General features: G+C 37.7%; 3 protein-coding genes and 1 non-coding gene across 7 annotated transcripts; all 4 read left to right on the plus strand.

The window, feature by feature from the left end:
• Positions 1-87: 87 nt before the first annotated feature.
• Positions 88-15,062, plus strand: grinaa (glutamate receptor, ionotropic, N-methyl D-aspartate-associated protein 1a (glutamate binding)). The gene is made up of 7 exons (XM_042436005.1): positions 88-208; positions 9,586-9,925; positions 10,411-10,526; positions 10,636-10,836; positions 11,032-11,160; positions 11,487-11,630; positions 13,184-15,062. Exons 2-7 carry the CDS (start codon positions 9,622-9,624, stop codon positions 13,331-13,333), a joined length of 1,044 nt encoding a protein of 347 aa, XP_042291939.1. The 5' UTR covers positions 88-208; positions 9,586-9,621; the 3' UTR covers positions 13,334-15,062.
• A 1,328-nt stretch (positions 15,063-16,390) lies between these two features.
• Positions 16,391-20,288, plus strand: LOC121912553 (beta-2-microglobulin-like). Its single transcript, XM_042434740.1, has 4 exons — positions 16,391-16,612; positions 18,062-18,337; positions 19,064-19,100; positions 19,210-20,288. The coding sequence occupies exons 1-3, from the start codon at positions 16,543-16,545 to the stop codon at positions 19,075-19,077; spliced, it is 360 nt and encodes a 119-aa protein (XP_042290674.1). The 5' UTR covers positions 16,391-16,542; the 3' UTR covers positions 19,078-19,100; positions 19,210-20,288.
• Positions 20,289-21,176: 888 nt separating this feature from the next.
• si:ch211-199g17.9 (uncharacterized protein LOC108180085 homolog) lies at positions 21,177-26,474 on the plus strand. Of its 4 annotated transcripts, none has more exons than XM_042434735.1 (10): positions 21,177-21,309; positions 21,951-21,995; positions 22,210-22,266; positions 23,582-23,677; positions 23,854-23,901; positions 23,978-24,032; positions 25,243-25,332; positions 25,436-25,499; positions 25,648-25,714; positions 25,856-26,474. In XM_042434735.1, the coding sequence occupies exons 1-10, from the start codon at positions 21,294-21,296 to the stop codon at positions 25,957-25,959; spliced, it is 642 nt and encodes a 213-aa protein (XP_042290669.1). In that variant the 5' UTR covers positions 21,177-21,293; the 3' UTR covers positions 25,960-26,474. The 4 variants fall into 4 exon arrangements, with proteins under 4 accessions (XP_042290669.1, XP_042290672.1, XP_042290671.1 ...); XM_042434737.1 differs by having other exon boundaries at positions 21,179-21,309; positions 23,603-23,677; XM_042434736.1 differs by lacking the exon at positions 21,177-21,309 and adding an exon at positions 21,331-21,399.
• Positions 23,253-23,385, plus strand: LOC121913869. Its single transcript, XR_006100399.1, has one exon. It is a non-coding gene; the product is annotated as a U8 small nucleolar RNA (small nucleolar RNA).
• Positions 26,475-26,498: the final 24 nt, after the last annotated feature.

Raw genomic sequence — 26,498 nt, forward strand, 5'->3', positions numbered from 1 at the left:
GCAGTTGAGATAAACTGTGTCATTTTTGTGTAAGTAATAATAACCGGTGGTTCCCACACATCATGTGACGTGACGACGTCGTGCGGTGACGTCACCGGCTCTCGACCCAGTTCAGTTAGTCTCTTGGAGGAGCAGGAGGCGCAGTCTATGTCGGCAGTTACTCTGAAATAAACACCTCTGGACGGTCTATAACGACAAAAAGGAAAAGGTAAGGATGAAAGTGTGCCGAGGAGATGTTATGCCTGTGTGTGTTCTGTTAGTAGAAATAATTTTTTTTCTCATTAAATGTGCAGCTAGCGAGCAGCGCTTCGGTTAGCGACATTATCAGCATCCAGTCTGTGGGCCAACCGTCATTTAGCGTCAGCAAGTTAGAAAGCCGTTATCAAAACAGACGCCGTTACTGCAGCGGTGGTTATCTTAAAACAAGCAGCTAGTCACACTAAAACAAAGTAGTCCCGGCTGCAGAGGGAGCTCTGTAAACGTGGGGTTGGTGGGTGGGGGGCGCGGCGTGTGGTCACCGTCCTCAAATATAATTTATTCAAGGGATATTTCATGTCTAACGTTATCGTCTATTTGAGGTCTATCGTCTGTTCAAAGGCTGTTTATCCATATTCAGCTTTAATGGCGGTGTTGCTAGACTGGGGCTTAATTTTTTGTGAGTTTGATGAAACAGATGGTCGGTGTGTCGCATTTATCTGCACTACAGAGGCCTTGATGATGAGGTGCGCCCGCTGCAGGTGCTTCATAATAACGAGGCTGGCTGGTTTATTTTCTGCAGTCATGTTTCTGTTTTGGTTTTCATTTGCACAATAACCTCTAAACCAGTGGTTTTCAACCTTGTGAAAGACCCCCAAATTGATACACACCAGGCCACGGACCCGTATTTGATAAGATGTAGTCTCAGGGATCCATCTGATAAGACTGAGTTATTTACATAACTGTCTATACTGTAGTTTGGCAGATTAACAGTGAAGAGTGTGAACAGTCATTCTGATACATTCTCTCAAATAACGTCTAGTCACTGAAATAATAGTGAAATTAAAATATTCTCCATTTTTCTGGGGACCCCCTGGAACCTCCTCAAGGACCCCTGGGGGTCCCCAGACCTCAGGTTGAGATTTACTTTGTGGTTTAAAGTGGTTTTATTTTAGTCTCCCTTGCATGTAAGTCATTAATGTTACATTGAATAAAATCTTTTTACTTCTTTTTTATAAATGTAGGTTATTAATACGTAATATACCTGTCAGATATTGGCAAAATCAGACAGATATCATTTTCAATCATATTTATTACTTCTTTTTCTACATAAATAGTGTGATATTTTAACTATGCTAAATTATAGTTCATATTCTACTTCCTCTAGTTGCATTGTTGGTCGGACAAAATAAGACATTTAAAGGAGTCAGTGATTCTGGAGAAAGATTGTTGATATTTGCAGCCAAACAAACATACCCCTCCTTTCCTGCTCCTTCAGGAACTCCACCCCCCAAATTAATGGAAATGCATTGCCAAGGCAGCGGCACTAACAACTAGGCTAGCTGACCACAAGAGAAATATAGCATCTCCCCTCCCCTTCACCGTTTCTTGTGCACGAGCACAAACGCCCCGTGTTGCTGATTGGCTAGAATGATGTTGTGTGGTTTGGGCTGAGCCACTCTGTTTGTTTCCCATTTACAGAGTCAGGGCTGTGTACAAACACCAGATTCTTTTTTTCAGCGTGTACACAGAACGAACAGCTAAAGGAGCATGAGGAGACATTTGCTGAATTTGACTAAAAGTGTATTGGATAAGAATCGCTGACTCTACCTTTTAAGGACGTCACTGTGCGCTCTGGAAAATATGATGGACACTTTCTGGACGTGTTGAGTAATCAAGAAAAGGAATCTAATTGGTAATGAAAATATAGGAATGTTTGTTTTTAGCCAACCCATTGAATTAGATACCTGACAAATCAGAATATTTTAACACAAACAATACTGCCATACATCAGTCCTGCTCATCGATTTGCAGCGTTGCTCACAATGGTCGAGAACAAATGGTTATGCAAAATCTCTGATAGTTGACTAATTACTATTGATTCATATTATGGTAAATGACTAGACAGAGGCTGCATTGATACAGCGGTTTTATCCAAATTGCATTACAATTTTACTCTCATTCACCCATTCACACACACACACACACACACACACACACACACACACCGTTGGCAGCAAGATACAATGCAAAGTGCTCGCATTTTGCATGATACAGGAGGAGCTGGGGATCGAACCACCGACTCTGTGATAAGTGGATGACTTGCCCCCATTGTACGTATACACGTATACAGTACAAGCATATTGTAATTCTTGCATGGTTCTATCAGAGAAGAAAAAGATTTAGAAAAAAAATGATATCGGCCAATCTTAGATAGAACCTTGATAAGATCAGTAAATTGTCACTAAACATTTATTTATTTATCACTTGTTGTTTCTCTCAACAGGTTCCTTTGCTATTTATAGTCTAGATCCCATATTTTGCCCATCAACTCACCAATAAATGTTCTTTATTTATAGGCTGACAGAGGTTAAGTTCCCTATTTACAACCCTGTGTTGGGCAAGGTTGAAATAATATATCTGAGTGATATGATGGAAACAAGTCCATCGACTCTCATGATCAGTCTCTCTGTTCCGCCCTGACAGCTCGTTACCGGGACATGCATGATACCATGCAGAACGAATAATACAGTTGTTCAGGGATTTTAAATGATTCATTTCTTATTAAATTTGAGGGTTACAGTAAAATTGTTGGTTGTGGGTAATCATTTAATGAACGAACAAGGTGAGATGGGTTCTAATAAGCGAGGTTAGTGGATGTTTTCGCTGTTCTGTCACCATCTGGCTGTGAAACAGACGTTTAAGTCCAGGATTACTCAATCTCTATTGCAGTGATCCTGCAGGAACCCTTTATGTGCTCTTTCTCTTTTGCTGTTGATGGAAATTGGAGAGTATGAAAGTGGAACATTTTAGATAAGTCTGTTTTTGCTTACACTACAGTTCTGTTTGGTAAGATCTGGAAGATCAGTCGGCTTATAATGACCAGGCAGGAGCAATAAAGCTGAGCTATGCTGCCAACTCCACCTCCTGAAATTGGCAACTGCTCACAGTGTAAGGAGTGAATAGTTTAATTTTATGCTAGTGATAAATATCTTATAACAAAGTGGTTTCTTTCTGTTATTTCTTGTTATTACAACATGCCAACTCTTTTATTATAACAAGAAATGTTGTTATGTGATATTTTTGTTATGGGAAACTAATTGTAGTAACAACATAACATGGTATATTGTTGGAGAAACTAGAAACATTTGTTGTAATAATAAGAAAAAACATTCAATCAATACAGGAAAAGACAAAAATAGTAGAACAACTTGAAATTATGTTAATAAAATCATTTTGTCATTATAGCAAGTATTTTTTTCTGAGAAACTAAGCAGATTTGTGTTCACTGTGGCAGCAGTATTTTGTCGTATTTTGCAAACCTGCGTAAAGTGTAACAAATTGTCATGAGGCGAGGTGTCTGCAGGTCTGACATAGCGGTCCGGAGCTGCTGCTGAGACAACATCTTGCCAGACTGCTGCGTTGGCAGGCAGCAACACGGCGTAGGATTTAATCAGCTAGATTGTCCCAGTGAAAGTTTCATAATAGTACTCAAAATATTATCATTGTACACTGAGCGCTTTGAGGAGTTTGTTTAAAAATCAGCTGGTTCTGTTGTTGGTGCAGCGTGTGTGAAACAACCATGTGATGGTTTTTCATGCAGAGTCACATCCTCATCATGTGACTGTGAAACAGCACGTTATTTATGATGATATCGCTCAGTAATCTGATGTTGTTTCATAGCATTTAGGAAGTACTGCACGTTCAAAATGTTACACTAAATCTTTGAAAGGAGGGGGATTGTCAAGTTATACTTAACTCTGTCTAAATCACCCCCCATCAAAGATCACAACTTGTTTTGGCGTCACTTATTATGACATGGTGACCTCTGTATAGGCCCCACGGTTTTGTGTGGCTGTTCCTGTTGTATCACTTTGTTTCCTGTTTCCTGTTGCTCAGGCATGCACATAGCATGTTGTACATGGGTTTGTCGAGGTATTGTGCTAACCTAATTGTGTTAACGTGGCTTTCTGGCGAGCCCACTGAATCCCTCCCTTTAACCTAATTCCCCCAGCGATAGCTATCAGCAGAAGCCAGGGATAGTGGCACTGTCTTTATCCTCAGCGTCGGGGCGTCTCTCCTAAGAGGATTTGAAATCTCCAACGTAATGCTTGTAAAGCTGTACAAACACTGCCTCAAACTGTAACCTCTCCAAAAAACCTCCAAAACTAAACTATATTTACTGGATTCACTTTCATTTCTCCTCAAACAGAGTGAAGTGAAACTATTGTGGTTTCTAAATTGCTCTTGTGCACTTTTTATGAACCCAGCCAGTCATCTGGTGGAGAGAAAGGTTAGAAGTTAGTTTATATCTTTTATCAGTATATGTTTGCTTTATACAAAACCAGGGTCTTTGTGTAGGTTTGGTAATTATTCCCTTCACATTTGAAATTTATGAAACCAGGTGCTTTTTTTAGTGATTACAGCTGTTGTTCCGATGTCTGAGACACATGTTAAAATAATCTTGTTGTCAAAATATCAGCGGAGAAGGCCATCTGACTCTGTACTGACCAAGCTGTTGTGACTTCATGCATATATCAGGTAATCCATCATACACAGATTAAACACAGATAAAAACAGACCAATAGCGATTGATTCAGTACTTAAGAAACCCTGTCAATGTGAAGCTGCTTATGTTAAACAATCTTAAGATTGACTACAATTTGGAAATAAGATTATGAATGAGGACTGGAGCTGTAATTATAAATGAAGTTTTTGTTTTACACATTGAAGAGTTAGTTTGGTCTCAGTGGAGTCCAGATTATTGTATTGTTGTTGAAGCAAAATTAAATTAATGTTGATGTTGTAATGTGATTTCAGCCATATTGCCCAGCCCCCTTTATACAACATGAATGACAGTCCTGTCAAGTGTTGAGTTACAAACCTTAAGGTTTAACATGAACATTGGACTGGCGGGGGATCACATGCTTTGACTGCGTATGTCACATGATTGCTTAAGGAGTGTCGGGTTACTCAGTTACATGTCTTGGTTGGTTCAGTAGACAGATAGATATCCTGCCCTGTGTGACACAAGCATACAGAAACTTTGTTGTGTCACAGAGTTGTTGAGGAGGGTGTTGTTTGTCAATTCAGATCAAGTGAGCGATCCTTTTAGGTAAAACAATCCTGACTACAGTACAAACAGTTTACTGATAGATAAATCTTTCAAGTAATTCAGCAAAACTGCTGCAGTGTTAGTACGGTAAGCCCCCTTACACAACCATTGTTGTCCAGAAAGCCGGGAGGGATTTGGCTCCTCAGATAATGATTGTAATCTGTTATGATCTTAATGGAGACTGTCAGTATGAAGCGGAGCCAGCACTCGACCATGTTTGTCTGCGGTCTCTCACCGCACTGTCCTAGTGATGGACAGACAGGGATCATGAGGACACACACTAGGAGTCTGGATGTGTTTGCCAGAGTGAAATAGAGCAGTGTTGTGTAACGCTAGCTGTTAATTCAGTGCGGCCTGGTGAGAGGGGAGGAGGAGGATGGAGGGAGGGAGCATGCAAAACAGTAAACAAGATTTTTTTTTTTTCGTACTTGTATGCATTTATTTGGTTTGTGGTGTGTGCGAAAGAAACAGCGTGGGGACTTTTAGTGTGTGTTTGCGCATGTATGCGTTATACACACAGCTGTATACATGCAGTAGCTGTAGTTTGAACAGCACGTAGCTTATGCACCGTGTGAACTCAGTCTGCCGCTCACTATACCTGCTTTTTTTGAAGTCAGCAATTAGGGGAATGGCTTTTTTGGCACTGTAGGCCTGTATACTAGATCTGCACTGAACATTTGAAAGCTTGCCGGGGTCCAGACCTTTGAATCCACCAACTCTCCAGACGAGTTGACTGGAATGAAGTGTGACGAGTTGACAACACTGTCTGACATCAGGCAATCTGAAAGCACTAATCAACCTTGTAAAGCTGACCTTTGTACGCCTCACATGCAGAGAGATTGCTCTTTTCAAGTGAGCAGCTCTGTGTCATGCATGCAGATGCCTCATTAGCGCTATAGATTGTGATGTAAATGGAACAGAAACCTGTTGACCAGGCCTCTGCAGGGGCCTGGTGGGGGGAGGGGACACCGCAGTAATGGTCAATATGTCAGGTCTCTTCCTGAAGCAAAGCAGATTAATAATGCATTTGGTTACCAAGGCACCACCTGCGTCCATGGTAACACTGTCAGCACTGGTGAGGACGTTTTTTTAGCCTCCTTACTTCTCTCACTGTGTCCCTCCCTGCGTTAGGGTATCTGCTGGTTAAGTCCATACAGACAGTGTGTGCGATTGGTTGTATTTAGGTATGAAGCCTGTGTGTAAGTTTCCACTCAGATCAGGTTATTAAGAAATCACAGCTTGTAGACCTCTGTTTGAGCCTTTTTCTTGGGAAAGTTTCAAAATGACAAACTAATTTGAAAATGATTACTTCCACAAAACTTGAATCACACATAAAGTTCAGGGGTTGTTTCATTTTTCCCACTAACTTCCCCTACCACCACCACAATCCACCACATGCTGACTAAAACTGACATCAGAGCTGTAACTATTAATAGTCAGAAAATTAATCTGTTGCCCTCAATTCATTGTTTAGGTCACTTTTTAAGCAAAATAAGAAGTTTCCTTCTTCCAGCTCCTTCAGCTTTTCCTTGTTTTATATAAACAGTAAACTGAATATATCGATGTTTTGGACTCTTGGTTAGACCAATCATACAATTGAAAATTGTGATTTTTTTTAAACTATTTTCTGGCATTTTGGTAATACTTTACTTTAGATCCCCCTTATTTAGCATTTAAAAACAATCATATCAATCAATAATATATATCAGTCAATAAAACATTGTATGGCACCTGTCATACAGGTTAGTGCTTTCAAAGTGCTTTACAGATGACTGACGAGCTGATAATACAAATACAAATACTACAAATGCAAACAGTAAAAATTATGAGACTAATGCACACAAAAATGCGCAGTATCTGTCAACAATTAAAACTTACTTTATGAAGATATTTTTTTATTTTATTACAGCTGTGTTTTACTATATTTGCATTCATTATCTTTTTATATAACATAGCATATAGTAACGTACGACCACAGGAGTTATAGTTGTTGACTATACATTAATCAACTCTTATATCTTATATCTAACAACTACATGATAGTGTGTGATTATTTAACTGTTTATATACTGCTTACAAATGCTAAATGTCTTCAGTTTTACCAGTGTTTTACACACCAAATTAATAATAGATTAATTGAGAAAAGCTGCTCATGAAAATAATGAGTAGTTGCAGCCCTGAGTGACATTAATTAAAGTCAACCTGATAACACTAAAAGACTAATTATATACATCCAATATGTACCAAGTTGTAGTTAAAGTTACATTGTGGGTACGTTAATTAACCGAGGTGGTTAATTATCTTTTATAAATACACACACAATTATTATTATTATCAATATGAGTGTTGTGCCCCTTCTGCCTCCTTCTGCCTACTTCCTTAGTAACAGTCAAAATTAGAAGGGTCTATCTGACCCCTGACCCCTAACCAACCCCCCACCCCCTCATGCCTAAACCTAACCAAGTGGATGTGTTGTGTAGTGAAGTGGGTGTGTCGTTTAGATACTGTAATTTGGTCATAACATTCAGATGTTCCTCCCCTGACTGTTCTTCTCACGTTAGGTGTCTTATCTGGTTTTTATAGTGGCTCTCTAACCTGTGGCTTATTTTCATATATTAGATCACTTGCTGCCGCTCTCTGCTTCCCAGTGAAATACCATTAAACATTAAACTTCTTATCTTCTCCTCTCTCTCATCTCCTCTTCGCTTTGGCAGCAGAAGCAGCCTTTCATCACTTTAACTTTTTATGTGTATGTCACATTCATAATGGTCTATTCACCAAGAGAGAAACAGCAAAAAATACTTTAAATATAATACAAAATAAATAAAAAGAAACATATTTATAGACTTGGTTTTACTTTTAATATTTGGATATTATTTTCTACAGTTGGATACAATTGGGTTGTATTTAAACATGCTATAATACAGAAAACAAGTAATAAGCCAGTAATAAATCAAACATATTTATCCATAATCACCTTTTGTCTTAAAATTGCTCAGCAGATTCTATGAACTAGGGGATAAGGCTGATCTCAACAGTTAACAGTTAAAGACTGCTGCTTGTTGCAGTCAAGAAGCTCTCCCCTGACTTCCTATAAAACTCTGGATCTTTGTGCCTTTTTGTCGAATCCTGCGAAATGATCCGACAGCGGATGTTCATATAGAGACAAAGGTTGCGAGTGAATGGAGCAACAGGCGACTTGCCTGTCAACATAACGTTGTTTCCATACTTGACCTCAAACCCAGAATGTATTGAGGCATTTACCCTCCTGTTGTACCAATCATTATTAGCCAACTCTTTGATGTTGAAAACTGTTTTCTTGCAACTTTAACCGGGTACTTCCCTTTCCTTGGACTATCCGTGTCTCTGGGTGCTTTTCCCAAATAGTTCAATACCTTCACATCCTCTCTGGTCTCTTACACAGATTTCTCAAGATTAAACAATAATTAAGCATTCAGTTGATTCAAATCAACACATAACTTTCATAATGTATTATTTCATTATCATTACTTTATATTATATCAAGTAATACTTGTCTTATCATTGGCTTTTAAATTCATCACTGAAATCAAACTCTTTCCCTCATTTTACTGACGTCCTGTCGTTGTATTCTCCCCTCCGATGCTCACGTTGTGGATCTCCCTGATCCACTTCAAAGCTTTGAAGGCCTTGACAACAGCCAGCTGTTCTTCATCTCTTCCAGTCTCTTCCTGCCCTGGTCTCTTCCAGTTTTATGTACTCTCACTACTGCAGTTGTGCAGCACTTTTTGCAGTTGACAGGGCCCGTGGTGGTACTTCTTTCTCTCTTTTCAGCTTTTTCCTCATGATCCCCCACCACCTGGTTTTCCGAGACTGCCATCTCTTTCTCAAAGCCTTGAAAGCTTTAGAAGATTCTGCATTGACATCTGTTTTTTTCTCTTAGACAATGACTAAGACCAATCAAATTTGATTTTATCTGTTACTGAGTGAATAAAAGGCATATTTGGGTAGAATAAAAAATCCCCAAAAGAAAGGTAAAATAGCATGAAATAATATAATTTAGTTTATGAAACAGAGAGATAACGTGATGTAGCTCTGCCTCTCTCTCTGTCATCTCTTCTTGTTGCGCTCTTTGATTGCCTGTCACCTTTTTAATCAGGCAGATATAGCGTTTGTGTCTTTGCCAGTTTGGCCCAGATGATGTACCGTCATTACTTTTTCTCTGCTTCCGTCTGGGACTTTTTGAGATGTAATAAAGACAATTCAACACAATTCTACTTTTCTCCTTTTCATAGATTGTTCTTGCAGCAGAGTGAGCCTTCCCCCACACCATGTCCCAGGACAAGAGTGGATACCCCGTTATGGGTGAGACTAACCCACTCCATAACAACGTCTATGGACCCCCTCAGCCAGGTTTTGGCGTGCCCCCTCCTAACTACAGCCAGGCCCCTGGGGGACCCTACCCACCAGCAGCCGGCTACGGGCAGCCGGGCTTCCCCCAGGCAGGCCCAGGTTTCGTCCCTGGTCCGTACCCGCAGATGCCTTACCCTCAGATGCCCTACCCACAGGGACCCTACCCTCAGGGGCCTTATCAGCAAGGAACCACGCAGCCAGGCTTTCCTGGAGACCCCATTGGTGAGTTGTTCAACTAGAGATTAGAAACTTTTACGAGGAGACTTTTCCCTTTCTGGGCCACTTTATTCTTTGTTAATAGAAACCTGATTGTGTCAGATCGGCTGTATCTCTATGAAAGTGAGCACATCATGTCATTTGGTTCAGCTTATGTTCCTTTATGACTTTATTTTGACAAAAAACAATGTGCTCAGCTGAAGTCGCTTCCAAAAGTTGTCCTCTCCGCTCCATAAAGTTGTTTCATTTTTCCATGTGAGAGTCACCAGTTTGGATGGAATTTTTTCTGTAAATGGATTTCCACACTAAAGGCATTTGCAAGCATGTTTTTATCCAGGTCAACAAGAAAACACATTACTGGTTCCAGTTCAGATCAGACTGAGCGCAGATGAATGGGCAATCAATGAAATGATCAGTACTACATGACATGTGTCCATTTGTTAAGCCTAGTTTTAACCCTTAATTGTCTTACTGTCGTTGTCATTTGCCAGCACCTGCAGGCAGTCCTGGTTACCATGGTGATGGGCCTCCATCTTACTACGACAATGATGAGTTCACCAACTCCGGCTTTGAGGACAAGAGTATCCGACAAGCCTTCATCAGAAAAGTAAGTTCTTCACTGTGTCCAACAGATAAAATAGATGATAAAGAAACAAATATATGTGTGTAATAAAAGTTGCATTAATATTATAACAAGACCACCTGTTCTCCACCAGGTCTTCTTGGTTCTCACAGTGCAGCTGATGGTCACTTTCTCCTTTGTTGCGGTCTTCACCTTTGTCGATGATGCCAAGAAATTTGTGCGACATAATCCATGGACATACTACGTGTCCTACGCCGTTTTCTTTGTGGCTCTGATTGTCCTCAGCTGCTGTGGAGACTTCCGCCGTAAGCACCCCTGGAACCTGGTTGCACTGGTAAGAACACCAATTAATAACTATGCATGAATTACCTATCGTGATAGTTTGTTTATACTGTAACTAAACTGATTCATACCTTCTAGCAAGACCAAATGTTAAAAGCCGCAAAGGTACATCCTTTGTAAGAGCACTTGAAACTTGTCATTTAAGTCTAAAACATGTTAAAACATGTAATAAATGTTTTTTTTGCAGTCCATCCTGACCCTGAGTCTCTCCTACATGGTGGGAATGATAGCCAGCTTCTACGACACAGAGACTGTCATCATGGCTGTGGGCATCACTGCTGTGGTCTGCTTCACTGTCGTCCTCTTCTCACTACAGGTCCGCACACACAAACAGCTGTTTTAATTTAAACGCATTTAAATGTCTAAACGCACACAGACAACAACATTTCTCCATTTCTTCATTTTTTCAACTACTGGGGAAGAAACAGTGAGAATTTCATCTGATTAGTTTTTGACGTAGCTTTGTTCATTCTAGTAAGTCTCACAGACTGTACTCACACTCTGGAATATCATTATTGCTTTAGTATAGCTGCTAGTTAAATTGGTTTGAAGAGCTAAATATATAAAAAATAGATGTATTAAATATATATTACTGTTGTTAGTCTTTCCTGAGTCCCTGTTTTCTCTCCTTTTTCACTACAGAGCAAGTATGACTTCACTTCCTGTCGGGGCGTACTGTTTGTTTGCCTGATCGTGCTGTTGCTCTTCTCCATCCTCTGCATCTTCATCCGCCACAGGATCTTGCACATCGTCTATGCCTCACTGGGGGCCCTTCTGTTTACCTGCGTAAGTTTCACACTCAGGTTTTCTTTTTTTTAATTGTTTTTTCCAAAACAAAAAAAAACAACAACAAAAATGACAGTAAAGTACGTTTACAAATGATAAATACATAAGGAAAAGAAAAAAACCTGAAAATAAATAAAAGTAGTTATAAAATAACTTGTATACACAAACTTAACTAAATGGATACAAAGAAATGGTGATTAAAGTTGAAGGTAATAAGAGTCATGATAACAAGAGCATGTTAAGTCTATCTAACTGCTTAGAGTAGATATAAATAGTACGGAATGAAGAAACTGGTGCTGTGTATAGTAACCTCATCTAAGAAATAAATGTGGTGCCAAACCCAAATCTTTTAAGAATATGAAATAAATATCTTCAGTCCACCCTATGAAAAGCTTTTATCCGTATCTGTGGAAATTAATACCTCTGGAACTGGAGAATCTGAGGGGTGATAGATGATATTGAACAAGAGCCTTACATTAAAAAAAGAAAATCTATTTTTGATTAAACCAGTGTAGCATTATCCATTACCGTTTTGGGATCAGTGAAAAAGCATTCGGCTTCCCCCAGTAGAGCCACTTGGAACTTAGCAGGGTATTGAAATCTAAAACGGGTTCCCTTGATCTCACTTTCGGACATCCCAGAAAGCCGCTCTCTTCTTGGCTTCACTGGCGGTGAGGTCCGGGAACAGAAACAGCTTTCGTCCATTATATGTCAACTGGCGTGCTGTTATGTTGAAAATGTCAAATGTCATCTGTTGCATGTTAACTCTCCAGGAGGGTAATTTGATATTTGTGGTAGTGGTGTCCAGTAGTCTGGACTCAGTTACCAGACAGCCATCACCACTGGCACACGGCTGGTTTTTCCACCTCACAGTGAACTTTATTCTGCTCAATAAAGGATAATTACATCTGCAGAATGTTAAAGAGCAAAGCAAAAACTGGGTAGGAAAAAGATTCATGGTTAGCAAGTGGAAAGTGGGTCACTAACTTTATATGACTATCATGCATTCATGGACACCATGAAAAGTAGAATTTACCCAGTGGGGATGTGATGTGGTGTATATGATGGTTAAAGGCTAAATTCTTCAGACCTGGTAGGAGAGATGACTCTGTCAGCCTTGAATATACCAGTGTTAAAACGCAATACATGTAGGTGGAAAACAAGTAGAGTTTTGAGAGTGAAAGGAAAAGCCAAGAAAGCATTTCACTGTAGTGTTACTAAGTAACTATCTAGTACAACCTCCATGTTGTCTCAAAGCCTTGAGACTGAATAGAAATGACAATGTACCCCTTTTATATGCTTGTAAATCTATCTCATCACATTTACCGCAAGCTGTAATGTGCTTACTGAAAATACTTCTAAACAACATGGATCATCTGTGCTGCCTTTGTTTTATGGGCTTGGTTTATGTAGGTACATAGCTTTATTTGATGGATGTCACAACCGCATCTGTTCTGATAGCTGAAAAGAATAATTTCTACATCACTCAGCTTTGATCTGAAGTGTGGATGCCTCTCAAAATAACTAATGCCATCCTTCTTTCCTCTCTGCAGTTTTTGGCTGTGGACACTCAGCTCCTCCTAGGCAACAAGAAGCTGGCTCTGAGTCCAGAGGAGTATATTTTTGCTGCCCTCAACCTCTACACTGACATCATCAACATTTTCCTCTACATCCTGGCTATTGTGGGACGCTCCCGTGAATAAAGCTGCACCTTAGCGATAACAGAAGGGAGATGGAGAATGCCTCCCTTCATTGTGAAACGTTGCTAACATTGCCCGTTACCTCTGATTCCTTCAACTTTTTCTTCACTTTTTTTTTTTTTACCCCCCATAATACTCTTTGTATCCTCTCCTATCATACACGCAGTTCAACTTTTAAACAGATAGTAGGGCTGTGGATGTCATTAAAAAAAGCAGCTGAGAGCATCATGATCTGTCTCTCTTTTCCTCAACTTTGAACACTGCTTGCACTAACTGTCATCTGCTTCTACTAACACAGATGTCTACATTATCTAAAAAAAACCCAACTTCCAGTTTGGCTTGTCACGTATAGTAGAAATCATGTTATCCTGTGGGTGCTTGGCACTCAGCCGTGCCTTGCCACAGAGATTAAAACAGAAAAGAGAGAGCGAGGAAAGGTATCAGTAGCGCTTAATATTGAAGCCGACCAGATTTGCCTGAAGAGAAGAAGTTAGTGCTAGAAATACCCTCCACCTTCAATCTGTCTGTTTTCTCAAACTTAACTCTCCCTTTCAGCCTGCTCGTGTAACTCTGCATGGCAACAACGGAAACATAACTTAACATGTGTTATGATTCTCTAGAGCTACCAGAGGAATATCTCGAGCTTGCTTGTCACAGCTGTAAATAATACGTGTATTACTGTATATGATGCCAATACTCCCTCTCCTCTGCCTCTGGAAAGGCATGCTGGACTGATTCATATGGATGTACTGCTTGATGCTCTGACATCAGAACGCTTTTACCCAGTACAATAACTTCTAATGGCATAAGGATGAAGATGTACATGACACATAAATTAATATTTATAAACTCTATATATTCTCATGGAATGTTGTTTGAAAAGGAAGAAAAAGTATGTTCTTAATTATTTGTATGATTTTAAAGCTGATATGTTCCCTTCTCTTCTCTTTTTTTTCTTTACAGTCCTCACTAATTTCCTCTCGTCTCGTCATTAACGTGAAGTGATAATTTAGTGCTTTATTTTTATTTTTTGTTCTCATTATAACTAATGTGAAATATTTAAGTTTTGGAATTTCGCACCACTTTTATACCAAGCTGATTTAAGTTTGACAACTTTATTCTAAATTTTAAAGTAACTCTTATGAAGTAGATGGGAACCAGGTCTGGACTTGAAGGAAATGATACACAATAACACAATAACAATCTATTTATTGAGCTTGATGTAGATAACAGGGTTGCTTTGAAGCTGGTGCTAATGATAACAAACGCAGACTGGAGATGTATAGACTTAATTACTGAACCCATAAGATATTGGTGGCAAAGGAGTCATGCACTGGAAGCCAAAATACTCTTACACACACACACAACTTGAATGATATATTTAACATGTACAACATTTTTTATTCTGTGTCTTGTTTTGATTTTTCACCTTTTGCATGACCCTCTACTCACATTTGCATGTGCTGATAATGCACACTGTACAGGTATTCTTGTTTTGGAGGGACACAGTGTTGTTTGGCAGCCCTGTTAGAATTTTTTTTTTTTAACTCGTGTGTTTGTATCTAACTTACGTGCAAGTGTATATAGAACTCCTTAGTGGTTTGATGTGTATAGATGAAGTAATTTGGGGCTTTGTAGGTCTGTTTGCATTGTATATTTGCATTAAATTTAAAGTGGAACCACATTCCTCTACACTGCTGTTCGCTTTTCATTAAAACAAATACAATGTAAAGGTTTGAAGCTTTGTGTGTTCATTTACATTTAGACATGTTTCTGATTAAAACTGTTCTTGAATTGAATAACTAGATCCTGACTAATCAGTGTGGCCAATATTACCAGCTAATTTCAGTTCATCACAGATGTAACGTATGAATGTAAATGTTGGCCAACAAATAAAAACATTAAGTACAGAATATGTAAGGTATGTGTGAGTTACTTAAAATAAACTTAACTAAAGTTTAACAATCCTTATTAGTTTTTATTAATTATGCCCCCTTCAGACATGATTTAAGATATATAAAAATGCTATGCTTTAATTAATAATCTTTTTTCAAGAGAGAAAATGTTAAATTACCCAGATACCCAAATTATGAAATATGTAATTTACTCTCTTATTGAGAAATGTGAACATGCAAATATTGTTTACTTGAAATGTTCAACTGCAAGATTTATCATACTTCACTGAAAAGTCCATTCTCGGTCTGTGTGCACTGCAGGCTTCAAGTTTCCACATCATACTTGTGTAGATTGTGTAAGTTGTGTAAGTTGCATACTGGACCAGGTTGGCTTCTGAACTAGCGGTGATGTCACAAACCATGGTCACAGGTAGGCTACAGGTGAGTGAGAGAGTGTGAGCACAGCCCTTAAATGTCAAATTCTGCACAGTGAAGCTCAAATATCAAAGAGACAAGTGACAGTTAGTAGACTTTAAGATCAAGATTACAAGACAGTTACAAACAACAGCCTTCCTAACCATCTGAGGGCAGCACAGACCCTAGACTCTTTTAAAACAGGTTTAAAAGCCTTTACAATCAGGAAGACTTTTTCATCATAACTCTTGTTATTCTCTGTATGTTATATGTTTTTACAGCTGTGGCACTTTGAGATTCACTGCAAATGAAAAGTGCAGTACAAATTAAATGCATTATTATTGTTATTATTATTATTATTTAGTAATTTACATTCAGCAAAAACAGCACATAATCTACATTAAGTCTCCAACTGTAATGGACAAACAACTGAGAAGCTGTTCACAATCTGTTTGTTTATAAGATAAAGTAAACTTAACAAAATATAAAGTCCTAAGTATTCGTGAGGGTAAGGACATCTTAACAAATAAACTATAAAAACTAGGCTCTAACAACTCACAGGAAGCTAAAATTATCACTTGTTTGTTGATTGTTTGAAACTGCGCAGTAGAGAGCAACATGTCGGAATAAAGTTTACCTAGCAACAGTCTCTCCTGATTTTTCGATTGGTGGAATTAGTAGGGGTGCTTTTTTTTTTTTTACTATGCCCAAGACACACGGAGGTTGCTTCTGGTGGGCGGGGTTAGCGGTCGATAGCAGTCGAAGTTGTCCGATCCGCTCCGCTGTTTACCAGCAAACACTCCCAGATACATAAATTTTTACTTTCGTTTTGGCAGCCACGCAGCAGCTTTACCGACTCTCCTTTGTTTTCTTCGACAGTGTTCAGAGACTGAAGCTGAAATCATGAATAAATTTGTCTTCGCAGCTCTCGTCGGTCTGTTTTGCCTCCTGGGCCCCTCAGTCGCCAAAGAGTGTAAGTATAGTTTCATTAAATACGAAGACTAACGTTACCGATATGTATCGCCAATGGCGTCGTGTGAACACGGAAGGCCTTTAGATCACAGGTCGAGGCAAATCTCATAGACTTATCGTTCAGTTTGCTGCTAACTTCCACCCAAAAGATGAAGAAATAGAAAAGGAAATATATATATATAACTGAGAAACGGAGTGTGTTGATAATTAACACTTTTTGCGTTCAAAGGTACGAAAAGTTCAAAGGTACGTTGTCCTCGCTATGACGTAAGATCAGGGAAGCTGTAACTATATTTTTCTCCTTTATCAAACATTGTCAAATAACAAATAGGCACAATCATTGTAAAGCATTATTAAAAATAATCCAAAGCATTTAACAGAAACAAAAACAAATACAAATAATTAACACCTAAATATAAATTAAATTAACTTTAAGGACGGATAATCAACATATAACGTAAGTTGTTTTTTTTATTTTACATTTTTTAATACATTTTTTAAAATGTGATAAAACTTGGAGTCATTTTAAAAAAAATCTACATTTGTGTATGTAAAACTTCCCTCATTAAGAAGATATTATAACATAAATTTAACAATTGTTTTGCATAAAAACACCAAACTTAACAATATGATATTCAAAAACAGGTATTACATTCTTTGTAAGTAACCATTCATGCTTTCTGTCCCCAAAAGTCCTGATAATAGCACAGGTGTAGAAAAGATCAAAATGTACTTGTGTTGTTATCTATATTACACCTTACCCTTACGAGGGAAGCAGTCCACACTGCCTCAAGTGGGCTCGCGTGGAAAAATAGGTTATATGGAGTTTGCCTTACACATTTTTTCTGACTAATAAAGTATCATTAATAAAGTATAATTATTTTTGGCATTGTCCTCATACAGAATCTTGATGGAAAGACATTACAAGCTTCATAAGTGATAATATAGTCTCTGACTTTAAAATATGTCTGGAAAATGTAACTGCTGTTTGGTTTCATCCACCATGATTAAAAAAAAACAAGCAACAAGAGATGTAATTGGTTTAATTATAATATTGGCCAAATACCATATCCACACATCTAAATAAACACATTTTAATTCACTATTATTGTTGCTCAGTGATCAAATAAAACAGTATATTAACACAGTCACCTCTTCGAATAATAAGAAGGTTGGTAAAACTATATTATATATGATATTTTTAATGTTTTTATTTAACTTGTGTGTTTGAAAAAAGTTATTAATAGAAGAAGAGACCACTGCCCAAATTAAAAAAAAACCTTAAGGCTATAATACTACAGCACAGCATTGTTGTTTAGTAATGAGGGGCAGAAACAAGAATTTTTAGAATAGAGTATATAAGTGAGTGACATCTATATCAGCCAGCTCTATCATATTTTCATTAGATCACTTCTGTACTCATGTGAACGTTTGTACCATTTGTTGGTAGCCTCACCCAAGGTCCAGGTCTACAGCCGCCTACCGGGAGAGTTCGGGAAAAGCAACACCCTCATCTGTCATGTGAGCGGCTTCCACCCACCAGAAATCAAAATTGAGCTGCTGAGGAATGGAATTGAGATTCCCAACAGCGACCAAACTGACCTGGCCTTTGAGGAGAACTGGCACTATCACCTGACCAAATCCGTGACCTTCACCCCACAAAAAGAAGATCACTTCGCTTGCAGGGTGACTCACATGAACAAAGAGCCCAAGCTGTACATTTGGGGTATGTGTCTGTCTCTCTGTTTGTATCTTTCTGTCTTCATGATTTTTTTGGCATGACCTTCAGTACAAGTACAGTATTGCTAAATTGTGTTGTACAGGGTTTACAATATAAGAGTAGTCATTTAGAATAAAAAGAAGACAATAAATGATTTCACATCATAGCATTATACAGTATACTCTATAGAAAATGCATTATACTACTATATTACATAGTATACTATAAAGAAAGAAAAACAAATCATCAAACAAAGCATTAAAAATAAGGATATATAAAATCTTAGACATAATACATATGAGAAATATGACACATAACTTAATTTTCTTTTTACAGTACAGCACAGTTCTTCATATAAACAAAAGAAAAATAAACTTGACAGTATAAAGGAACACATGAGATGTTCTCACACTGGCAGCATGACAAAACAAGCTCATGTTATGATGACATTTTTCTAATAAACTATCTCTAGCAAAAATGTATATGTTAACTGTAACAAACAGAAAAATAATGTGAAAACCTGAAATTGATGAACAGAATGAAACCATCCACAGACTGGCATCCTCATGATGTAGTAGTTTAAGACATGCATGTAAAATGTTGAACTTTATGTTGTATATCCCCTGTTTTCAAATTTCAAAAGCTTTACTCCACATTTACGGCCTGTAAACTGTCCAGCTGTGAGGTGCTAGAAAGAACAGGTTCTCAACTGGTTTTTATCTCTCTCCACAGAGTCAGATATGTAGTTCTACGCTCCTCTGTGCTCCAGGTATGTATTATACTCAGTTTCAGTGTCATTTCTCAATTCAGTAAGCAAAACTTTTGTGCACTAACTGTCTTGTGATGACACTTTTTTATGCTTTGTTTGATAACCACAGGTCTACTAAGTCTAAAGGAGGTGGAGAAGAGAGAAGATTGAGATGTTCCGTACATAATCTTGGGTTTAAAGGACCAGTGTGTAAGATTTAGTGGCATCTTGCAGTGAGGTTGCAGATTGTAATCAACTGATTACCCCCCCAAACATACTCATAAGTATGTTATTATATTCCATTTCTGCCAAGTCTGTTCCACTAGATGCCACTAAATCTTACACACTGCACATTTAATTTGAAATTTTGAGCATCGGCAAATGAGAGAAAACATTGCACTTAAAGTCCATCAGCTGAGTGTGTTTGTATTCTAACTGACATTAAAGCTTCATTAATTGTTGAGCACAAGAGGGCAGAACGACCCTAAATCTCAACAAAGAGCCTTAAACCGCAAGATGATATGAGTTCATTATGAAAGTTCCGCTGCTGTTGTATATTACTGTGTCTATCCATGAATATTTAGGCTACTGCAATACAGATTTACAAATATGAAATCATTTTGGTTGGAAGAAATCAAATTGATCCTGTGTGCCGCTATTGGTGTGAAATGTGTGAAAGATTTATGTTTATAATTGGCAGTGAGGCTGACTTCATATCTTCTTATATCCATGTCAAATATATATGTTAATATAAAAATGCTCCCTCCAAGTCAAAATGATAAAGTAAAATAATGAGGTGAGGTGTGAGGTTGGAATGGCTGCACACAAAAACCATGCTAACGAGTTGTCATTTGATTCATTATTCATATGAAAAACATTGTTTCAGGGAGCTTTGAGGTAACTGATGATTGGAAATGTAAATGTTTGCATTGCTTTGTGTATTTGATGCTTAATTTCTGAAGACTAAAATACTTTCATCTTCTCTAATGAATGGATTTAAATGAAAAATTGCTCTTTATGTTTTCCGCATTCTATGACATATGATTAAGAAACGATTAAGCTTACTTTCTAGTTGATATTTCTGCATAAAGACCTGAGCACGTGCCTTTGTTGTATCTGAAGCATATATTAATAGATCTGAGTTTGATTGAGCTACTGTTTGGTTATTTCTATTGCTCTTTATTTTTTTAATAAATTTGATCTACTGTATGAACGCCAAAATTTCCTTCCTGTTCAGTTCATTGAGTTGTAAATATCACAACACAACACAGCAAAGTTTCAAAACTTCAGCAATGTGTTGGAAATTCAGGGGATTCTGCACTGTCATGATCTTAGCTGAAGTTTAGAGTTTAAACTGAGTTTAGATTTTTTGTCTAGTTATAGTGTTCTCTAAACCCAGTTGCTCTGTCTTGAAGGGAAAGTATAGCAATTAAAACAATATACAACATGCCCACATGTGCATTGAAAGGGTTGGTCACTGTAATAATTCCTCCTGTCCATGAGGCCACAAAGAGATCCTTTCTTGCTGTGACAATAATAGAGACACACCTGTCAAAAAATCACTGAGTCCTGAAACAGCAGGTGCCCTCCTAATGGTCTGGGTGTGGCTCTGAAAGGGGCTGGACCTGCAAAAGATCACCTTCCTCCAAAGAGTCTGGGACTGATCCAAGGCACTAACTACTAAAATCGTAAAATAAATGGAAATAACATTCGTAACATGACAACTGACCCACCAGCCATCACTTAACTCTCATCTACCCTTGTGCCTTTCACTTTTGTTTCTCTTGTCAACCTCTCACTCCTACACTCCCTCAAGTAATTTCCATTCAGCAAAAACAGCACATAACCTACATAAAGTCTCCAGTTGTAAATGTGGCAGCACAGGGAAGTTAACAACATTAATAACTACATTAAATACAGTAATATACAGTGTTAATAGTAATTATGGCAATGATGAATAGACTCTGGCAGCCGCAAGTCCAGAAAACTGTTTGAAAACTGAGATTGATCTTACACCATCTATTTTATTTACAACTATACCTTAACAGCTATAAACAAACATAAATTATATTAAGCTAGTGTAGTGCGCGCGACCCTTTTGGCGCTAAACGTCAGGATGCTGGTGTGCGTGTGCATGCGCAGATCTCTTTACTCAGGACTGAGGAGATAACTTGAGTCATCTGCAGCTAGGAAAAGACTCCTGGCTGGATAAACATGAGCGAATCGGCAGGTTAGACACCGCAAGTTTGAGTTGAGCTATAATATAACGTTAAGTGTCTATGAGGGCTAGTGTACACGGATTTAAAATACCTAATGCTAGGTAAAGTTACCGCACAAATGGTAGCAGTTGTTGACTTTGTTAGCAACGATTACTTTAGATAACAGAGGAAGCGTTAACAGCACAGTAGTAACTTAATGCAGAAAAGGAAAATATTGGCCAAATTTTAAGTGACTTCTCTCACAGCTAGCTTATCACTTAATTAAAATTTAATAAAGTGTTATTCAACTGTTACATTTTGAAAAGGCATTAACGTTAAACGTTGTGTTTAGCTAAGACTAAGCTAGCTAACGTTACCGTTTTTTCTGTTGGCTCTTGTTAGTACAAGTTTGGATTTTACCTTATAAGTTTGTTTAAAGTTTGTTTTGTTTTTTATTCTCGGCTTGACTGGCTCAGTTAGAACTAAAATATCTCCTTGTACCGTAACTTTAACCCACATAACTTGTGACCACGTAATTGACTTAGCTATTATGAAATTTAACTGAGTGACACGACTAGTTAGTTAGTTAGTTAGTTAGGTAACACTTGTTTGTAGACACAGTAAAACATTATGGAGGAAAAAAAACTTACATTTCTTTTCATTTGTACAACAGGATTCAACATCGAGGACCTGATTAAGGTTTCACCACTGAATGGAGGTATGTCAATCTAGTCAAAGCTACACAAAGTGGAAATTAAACGAGTTTTGAAAACCCCCAAAACAAAGACGACGCTGCAGTCAGTCTCTGATTCAGGGTTAAGGGAAAGGTTAAGGGCATAAGCATAAATAATGATATTTTCCCCTGCAAATCGGAAGCTAACTTCAGCGTTGTAAAACAAAGCTGATATATTTTTTATTTAATGCTCTGTCAGGTGGAGATGAGCCCAGAGTTGAACAGTTGATGGGAAAACTAGGGAGGCTGCAAAAAGGTGACCTATCACATGTTTTAATCATATAAATCATGTATTTTTAATTGCATATTTGTATTTACTGGAGAGAAAAAGTTGGTTGACATGGAAAGTTAGTTTCTGTTCAGACATCTTTTGTGCAAACAGGAGATGAGTTTTGTCTTGTATTTAATCTGCACAATTTAACTGAAGAATCATTTGCTGCTTTTGGATTAACTTTGGATGTTGGAACTGTTGCGTCTAACATTGGGATTTAATCGGTAAGTATTAATCAAGGCAGCCTTTCTATAGTCAATTACATGAACATAGTTTGACCTTTCACGTCTTTTATCTAAAGTAAAGCAAGCAGACGGCCGGAGGACTCACTGTCGCCTTTTTCCGCCTTCGTGTTGAATTGTGTCGCGCATGCGTGGCATAAATCAACCGTTAGTGTATTATTTAGCCGTTGTATTAGTAGATTAGTCTTCAGATACGTATTAATTTCTTATTTTTTTATCATTAAGTGGCTCTTCCGTGCAAGCCAGCAACGGTCTTTAGAGCCAGTGGAGTAAATCTAGACACCGTAGTTAGTCTGCGAAGCTGTATTTCCGCTTCCGTTTTTCGGTCGCGCTCGTCTTTTTTCTTTAATTACAACAACAAACTTTAAAGAATGACAGCGTGAGCCACGGGTAGGTTTCCTTAACAGGGTAAAGTGTTCGTACAATGCGAGAAAGCTTCAACACGGAGGTCTGTGTTTGATGGTACATGTTTGTGAATTTGCACCAATGAGAAGGCAGGATGAGCTGACGACATGCTGATGAACACGCATCGTGTTTTAGTTTAACAGAAAGAATTACAGAAACAACTGGAACATCTGTACAGATCAACATAGAAAACATCGGAGCTTTCGCTAAACACGTGTAGCAACATGTAACAAGTAAAAGCTGGACACTCATGGGGAATTTAAAACCGTGAGTTAGACAGCTGTACGTAGTGATCACACCAGCTGTTATGAAAACAGCCGCGTATCGTCAGTGAGGTACATCCTTACCTGTTACTCCTTCCGAGGAGTATCAGAAAATGATGAGTGGAGAATTATGAGATATGATTAATATCTCCGACTTGTAGAGAACAGCAACACTCTGCAAGATCCATTCTGATTTAACATGTTAAAAGAAAATAAGGGGATACTGAAGTTGGACAGTATTAACGACACTTTGCGTAAATGTTGCCTTTGAAATGTGAAAAGATCCATAGCTGATGCTGTCTGGCCATAGCTACAGTATGCATTCATCTTGAAAGAATATAAACTGATATCTGTTGCATTATTGCACCTTTAGATTCTATGTTGTTGCAGTTACACTGTGTTTTATTCAAGGTAAAAGATCCCTTGAAGAAGGAATTAAGGACATGAAATCAGTCATTGACTCCCTGCAGAAGGAGCTGGCAAGCTGTAAGGCAGATAATCACAAACAATACACTTTACCTGTTGCTGAGATGTGTTTAAAAGCCTCCTAAATGTTTATAATAATTTTATTAACTATCCTTTATAGACAGCCTTTTATGCAATGACATGAACTGTACTGTTTATAATGTGTGTTATATTATCAGTGATTGTTGTTGTTACAGTACAAACTGAGGCTTATCAACTGGAGGGAATTCACAAAGAAAATGAAGGTACACACTTGTGAGTTTACTGTAAATACACAGTAAATAAAGTGATGAGCAGAGTTTCAGTGATGTTTTTCTTCAGAGTTGTGCAGGAAGCTGCAGTTCCAGTGTGAGGAGTCTGAGCAGGACTCTGTCAGGTGAGCTTTAGACTAACTGGATGAAGAACATAACTGAGAGTCTTCAGCAGTATGAACTGTGCTTCCGTGTTTTTCTGTAGTCTGAACACGACCCTTAAACTTCTCCATATTGTGAGAAGTCAATTGTGTGTTTGTGTTTTTTAACACTAGATGGCGGTAACTTGTCATGGTTGAGTCCTGGAGAGTCCTTCCTTTCATAAATCTTCTGGTGTCAAACCTTATCTTATCATTAGATCTGTTATAAAATGTTGGATTTGTTTTCCTCACTCCTGAAGTTGGCTGTGTTAAATTTCACTATTTAGTTTTCCATTTTCAATTTGTACTTTATATAAAGACCTTTCATCTTGTCTAATTTCCTATTCATACAGTCAACTTTTGAGTCCTTGAGTCTGTACCTTTTGTAATTATACATTTTTATTCAGTGAAAAATATTGACTGTAGACAACACAATTTAGTCAGCAAAACAAATGATTACATATTCAAATTAAGTTTAACTTGTATCTTACGCTACACATCATTGACTTAGCAGTTATTGTTAAGAACTGATAAAGACTTTATTGTTATAGCATCAAGGCTAATGAGTTTGCATTTTTAGCATTTTGGCTATCAACCATTGATTTGTTCACAGAGAAAACAAAGTTCTATCATTTAAAAGACCTTTGAGTTTGATACCTCTGTGGCTTAACTTTCATTGTTGTATTTTATCTAATCTCCATATACAAGTATTTTAAATTTCATGTACTGTATACGGTCATAATGGACTCTATTATGTAAATTGCAATGATACTACACACCTCATCCTTAGGCAGCACATGGCTCCAATCTGCTATGCAATTTTGTGTACTATTACAGGATCATACAATGATGATATATTGTATCCAGTATCAAACATAGTAGGTTGGATTTGTAATAGACTTGTTCCTAAAGGCACATCATCTGGAGATGAACTCAGTTATTTGTTTACTGTACATAGAGTCAAATGTTATAATATGAGGAAAATACTACAGAGGTATGTGGGGGAATAGCTGCTAACATAGCTAACATCAAAGTTTCGAAGTGATGAACATATTTAAAAAATCAACCAGTTTCAAACCTTGTGCCAAGTTTACTGTACACTATGAAAGTCTAAGTCAATTAATGGTACTTTGTAATGTTTTAATACTTTTATATCTTGTACTGAGAGATGAGTTGTGTACTTTATGTTCTGCAGGCAGGTGGAGCAGAACAAGAAAAGTGAAGAGTTGCTGGAACAGTACAGATGTGAAATCCAGGGATTCAAGCTTAAACACCGGAAGCTGCGGTACCTATTAATAGTGCAATAATTTATTACATTAAAAAAAACCCTCAAGAACAACATATTTATATGTCATATAAATTTACTAAATTCAGTCCTGTTTCTGCAGTATGAAGTTTGAAAACCAACTGCATCAACTGATGGAGCAGCATAAGAATCTGCAATCTATCTTTGTAAGATTGTCTATTTAATATAAAAAAAATAGTGATTTAGGACTTATTTCCTGCTTATACTCTTCACCAGATCTCTGAAATAGAATAATGAAAATGTGACCTATTGTTCATATTGTAAATGACTGGGATCCTTCAAATTGTTACTTAGATGCCACAAAGACTTCCAGCTGAAGTAGAGAGTGCTGAGAATATAAAAAGTCAGCTGTTAGCAGCTGGTAAGTACCCTCTCATAATTTAAGCACAGTCTTGTACAAGCAAACATGTAATCAAACATTTATTTTTTGTTTATGCATGAATATGGGGTTCCTTTTTCATTTTCAACCCTTTGATCTGGTCTTATTCTGTGATTCTTATAGAAGAATTGAAGTTGGCTCAGCTGCGCCGCCTCAGTGAGGAGCTAGAAGAGTTGAAGAAGCAGAAGCAAATGGGGACGATAGCAACAGAGACTCAGGAAGAGTAAAGCTGCATGTTGACTGGTAGTTTTAGAGAATCACCAAAATCACCAAAAAGTCAGTGTAGGGATTTCAGCAGTCTGAGGGGTTGCAAACTCCTGCCAAATGGGTACAGGCAAAAAATTTAATTCAAAATAAGTTAAAATGACAAGGATTTTAGTCACAGGTTGACATATGATACCAGAGATATTAAAGTAAAATGTTTGTCTACCAAATTATTTATATTTGATATATGTACATAATTCATTCATGTGTCCTTGGCTATTTTCCTCTAAATGTTTCATGTTATTGTTCTGTGAGGCATGTTGGTATCCACTCTGCTGGAGTCTGTGCCAAATTTTATGTATTTATGAAACCTGAAATGTTTTTCATTCTCTAACTGTTGAAATGGCGTATTTCAGAAAGATGGATGCCACTACTACTCCTGTACGATACTGTTTATATCTTAACTTTAATATTGTGCATTGATATAATATTAAGTTGTTAATATATTTAAAAATATAAACTTTTGCTAATGTAATCACATTGTTCTCAAAGGGATTTTATG

This window comes from Thunnus maccoyii, chromosome 15, assembly GCF_910596095.1.
Source record: "Thunnus maccoyii chromosome 15, fThuMac1.1, whole genome shotgun sequence".
Lineage (NCBI taxonomy): Eukaryota > Metazoa > Chordata > Actinopteri > Scombriformes > Scombridae > Thunnus > Thunnus maccoyii.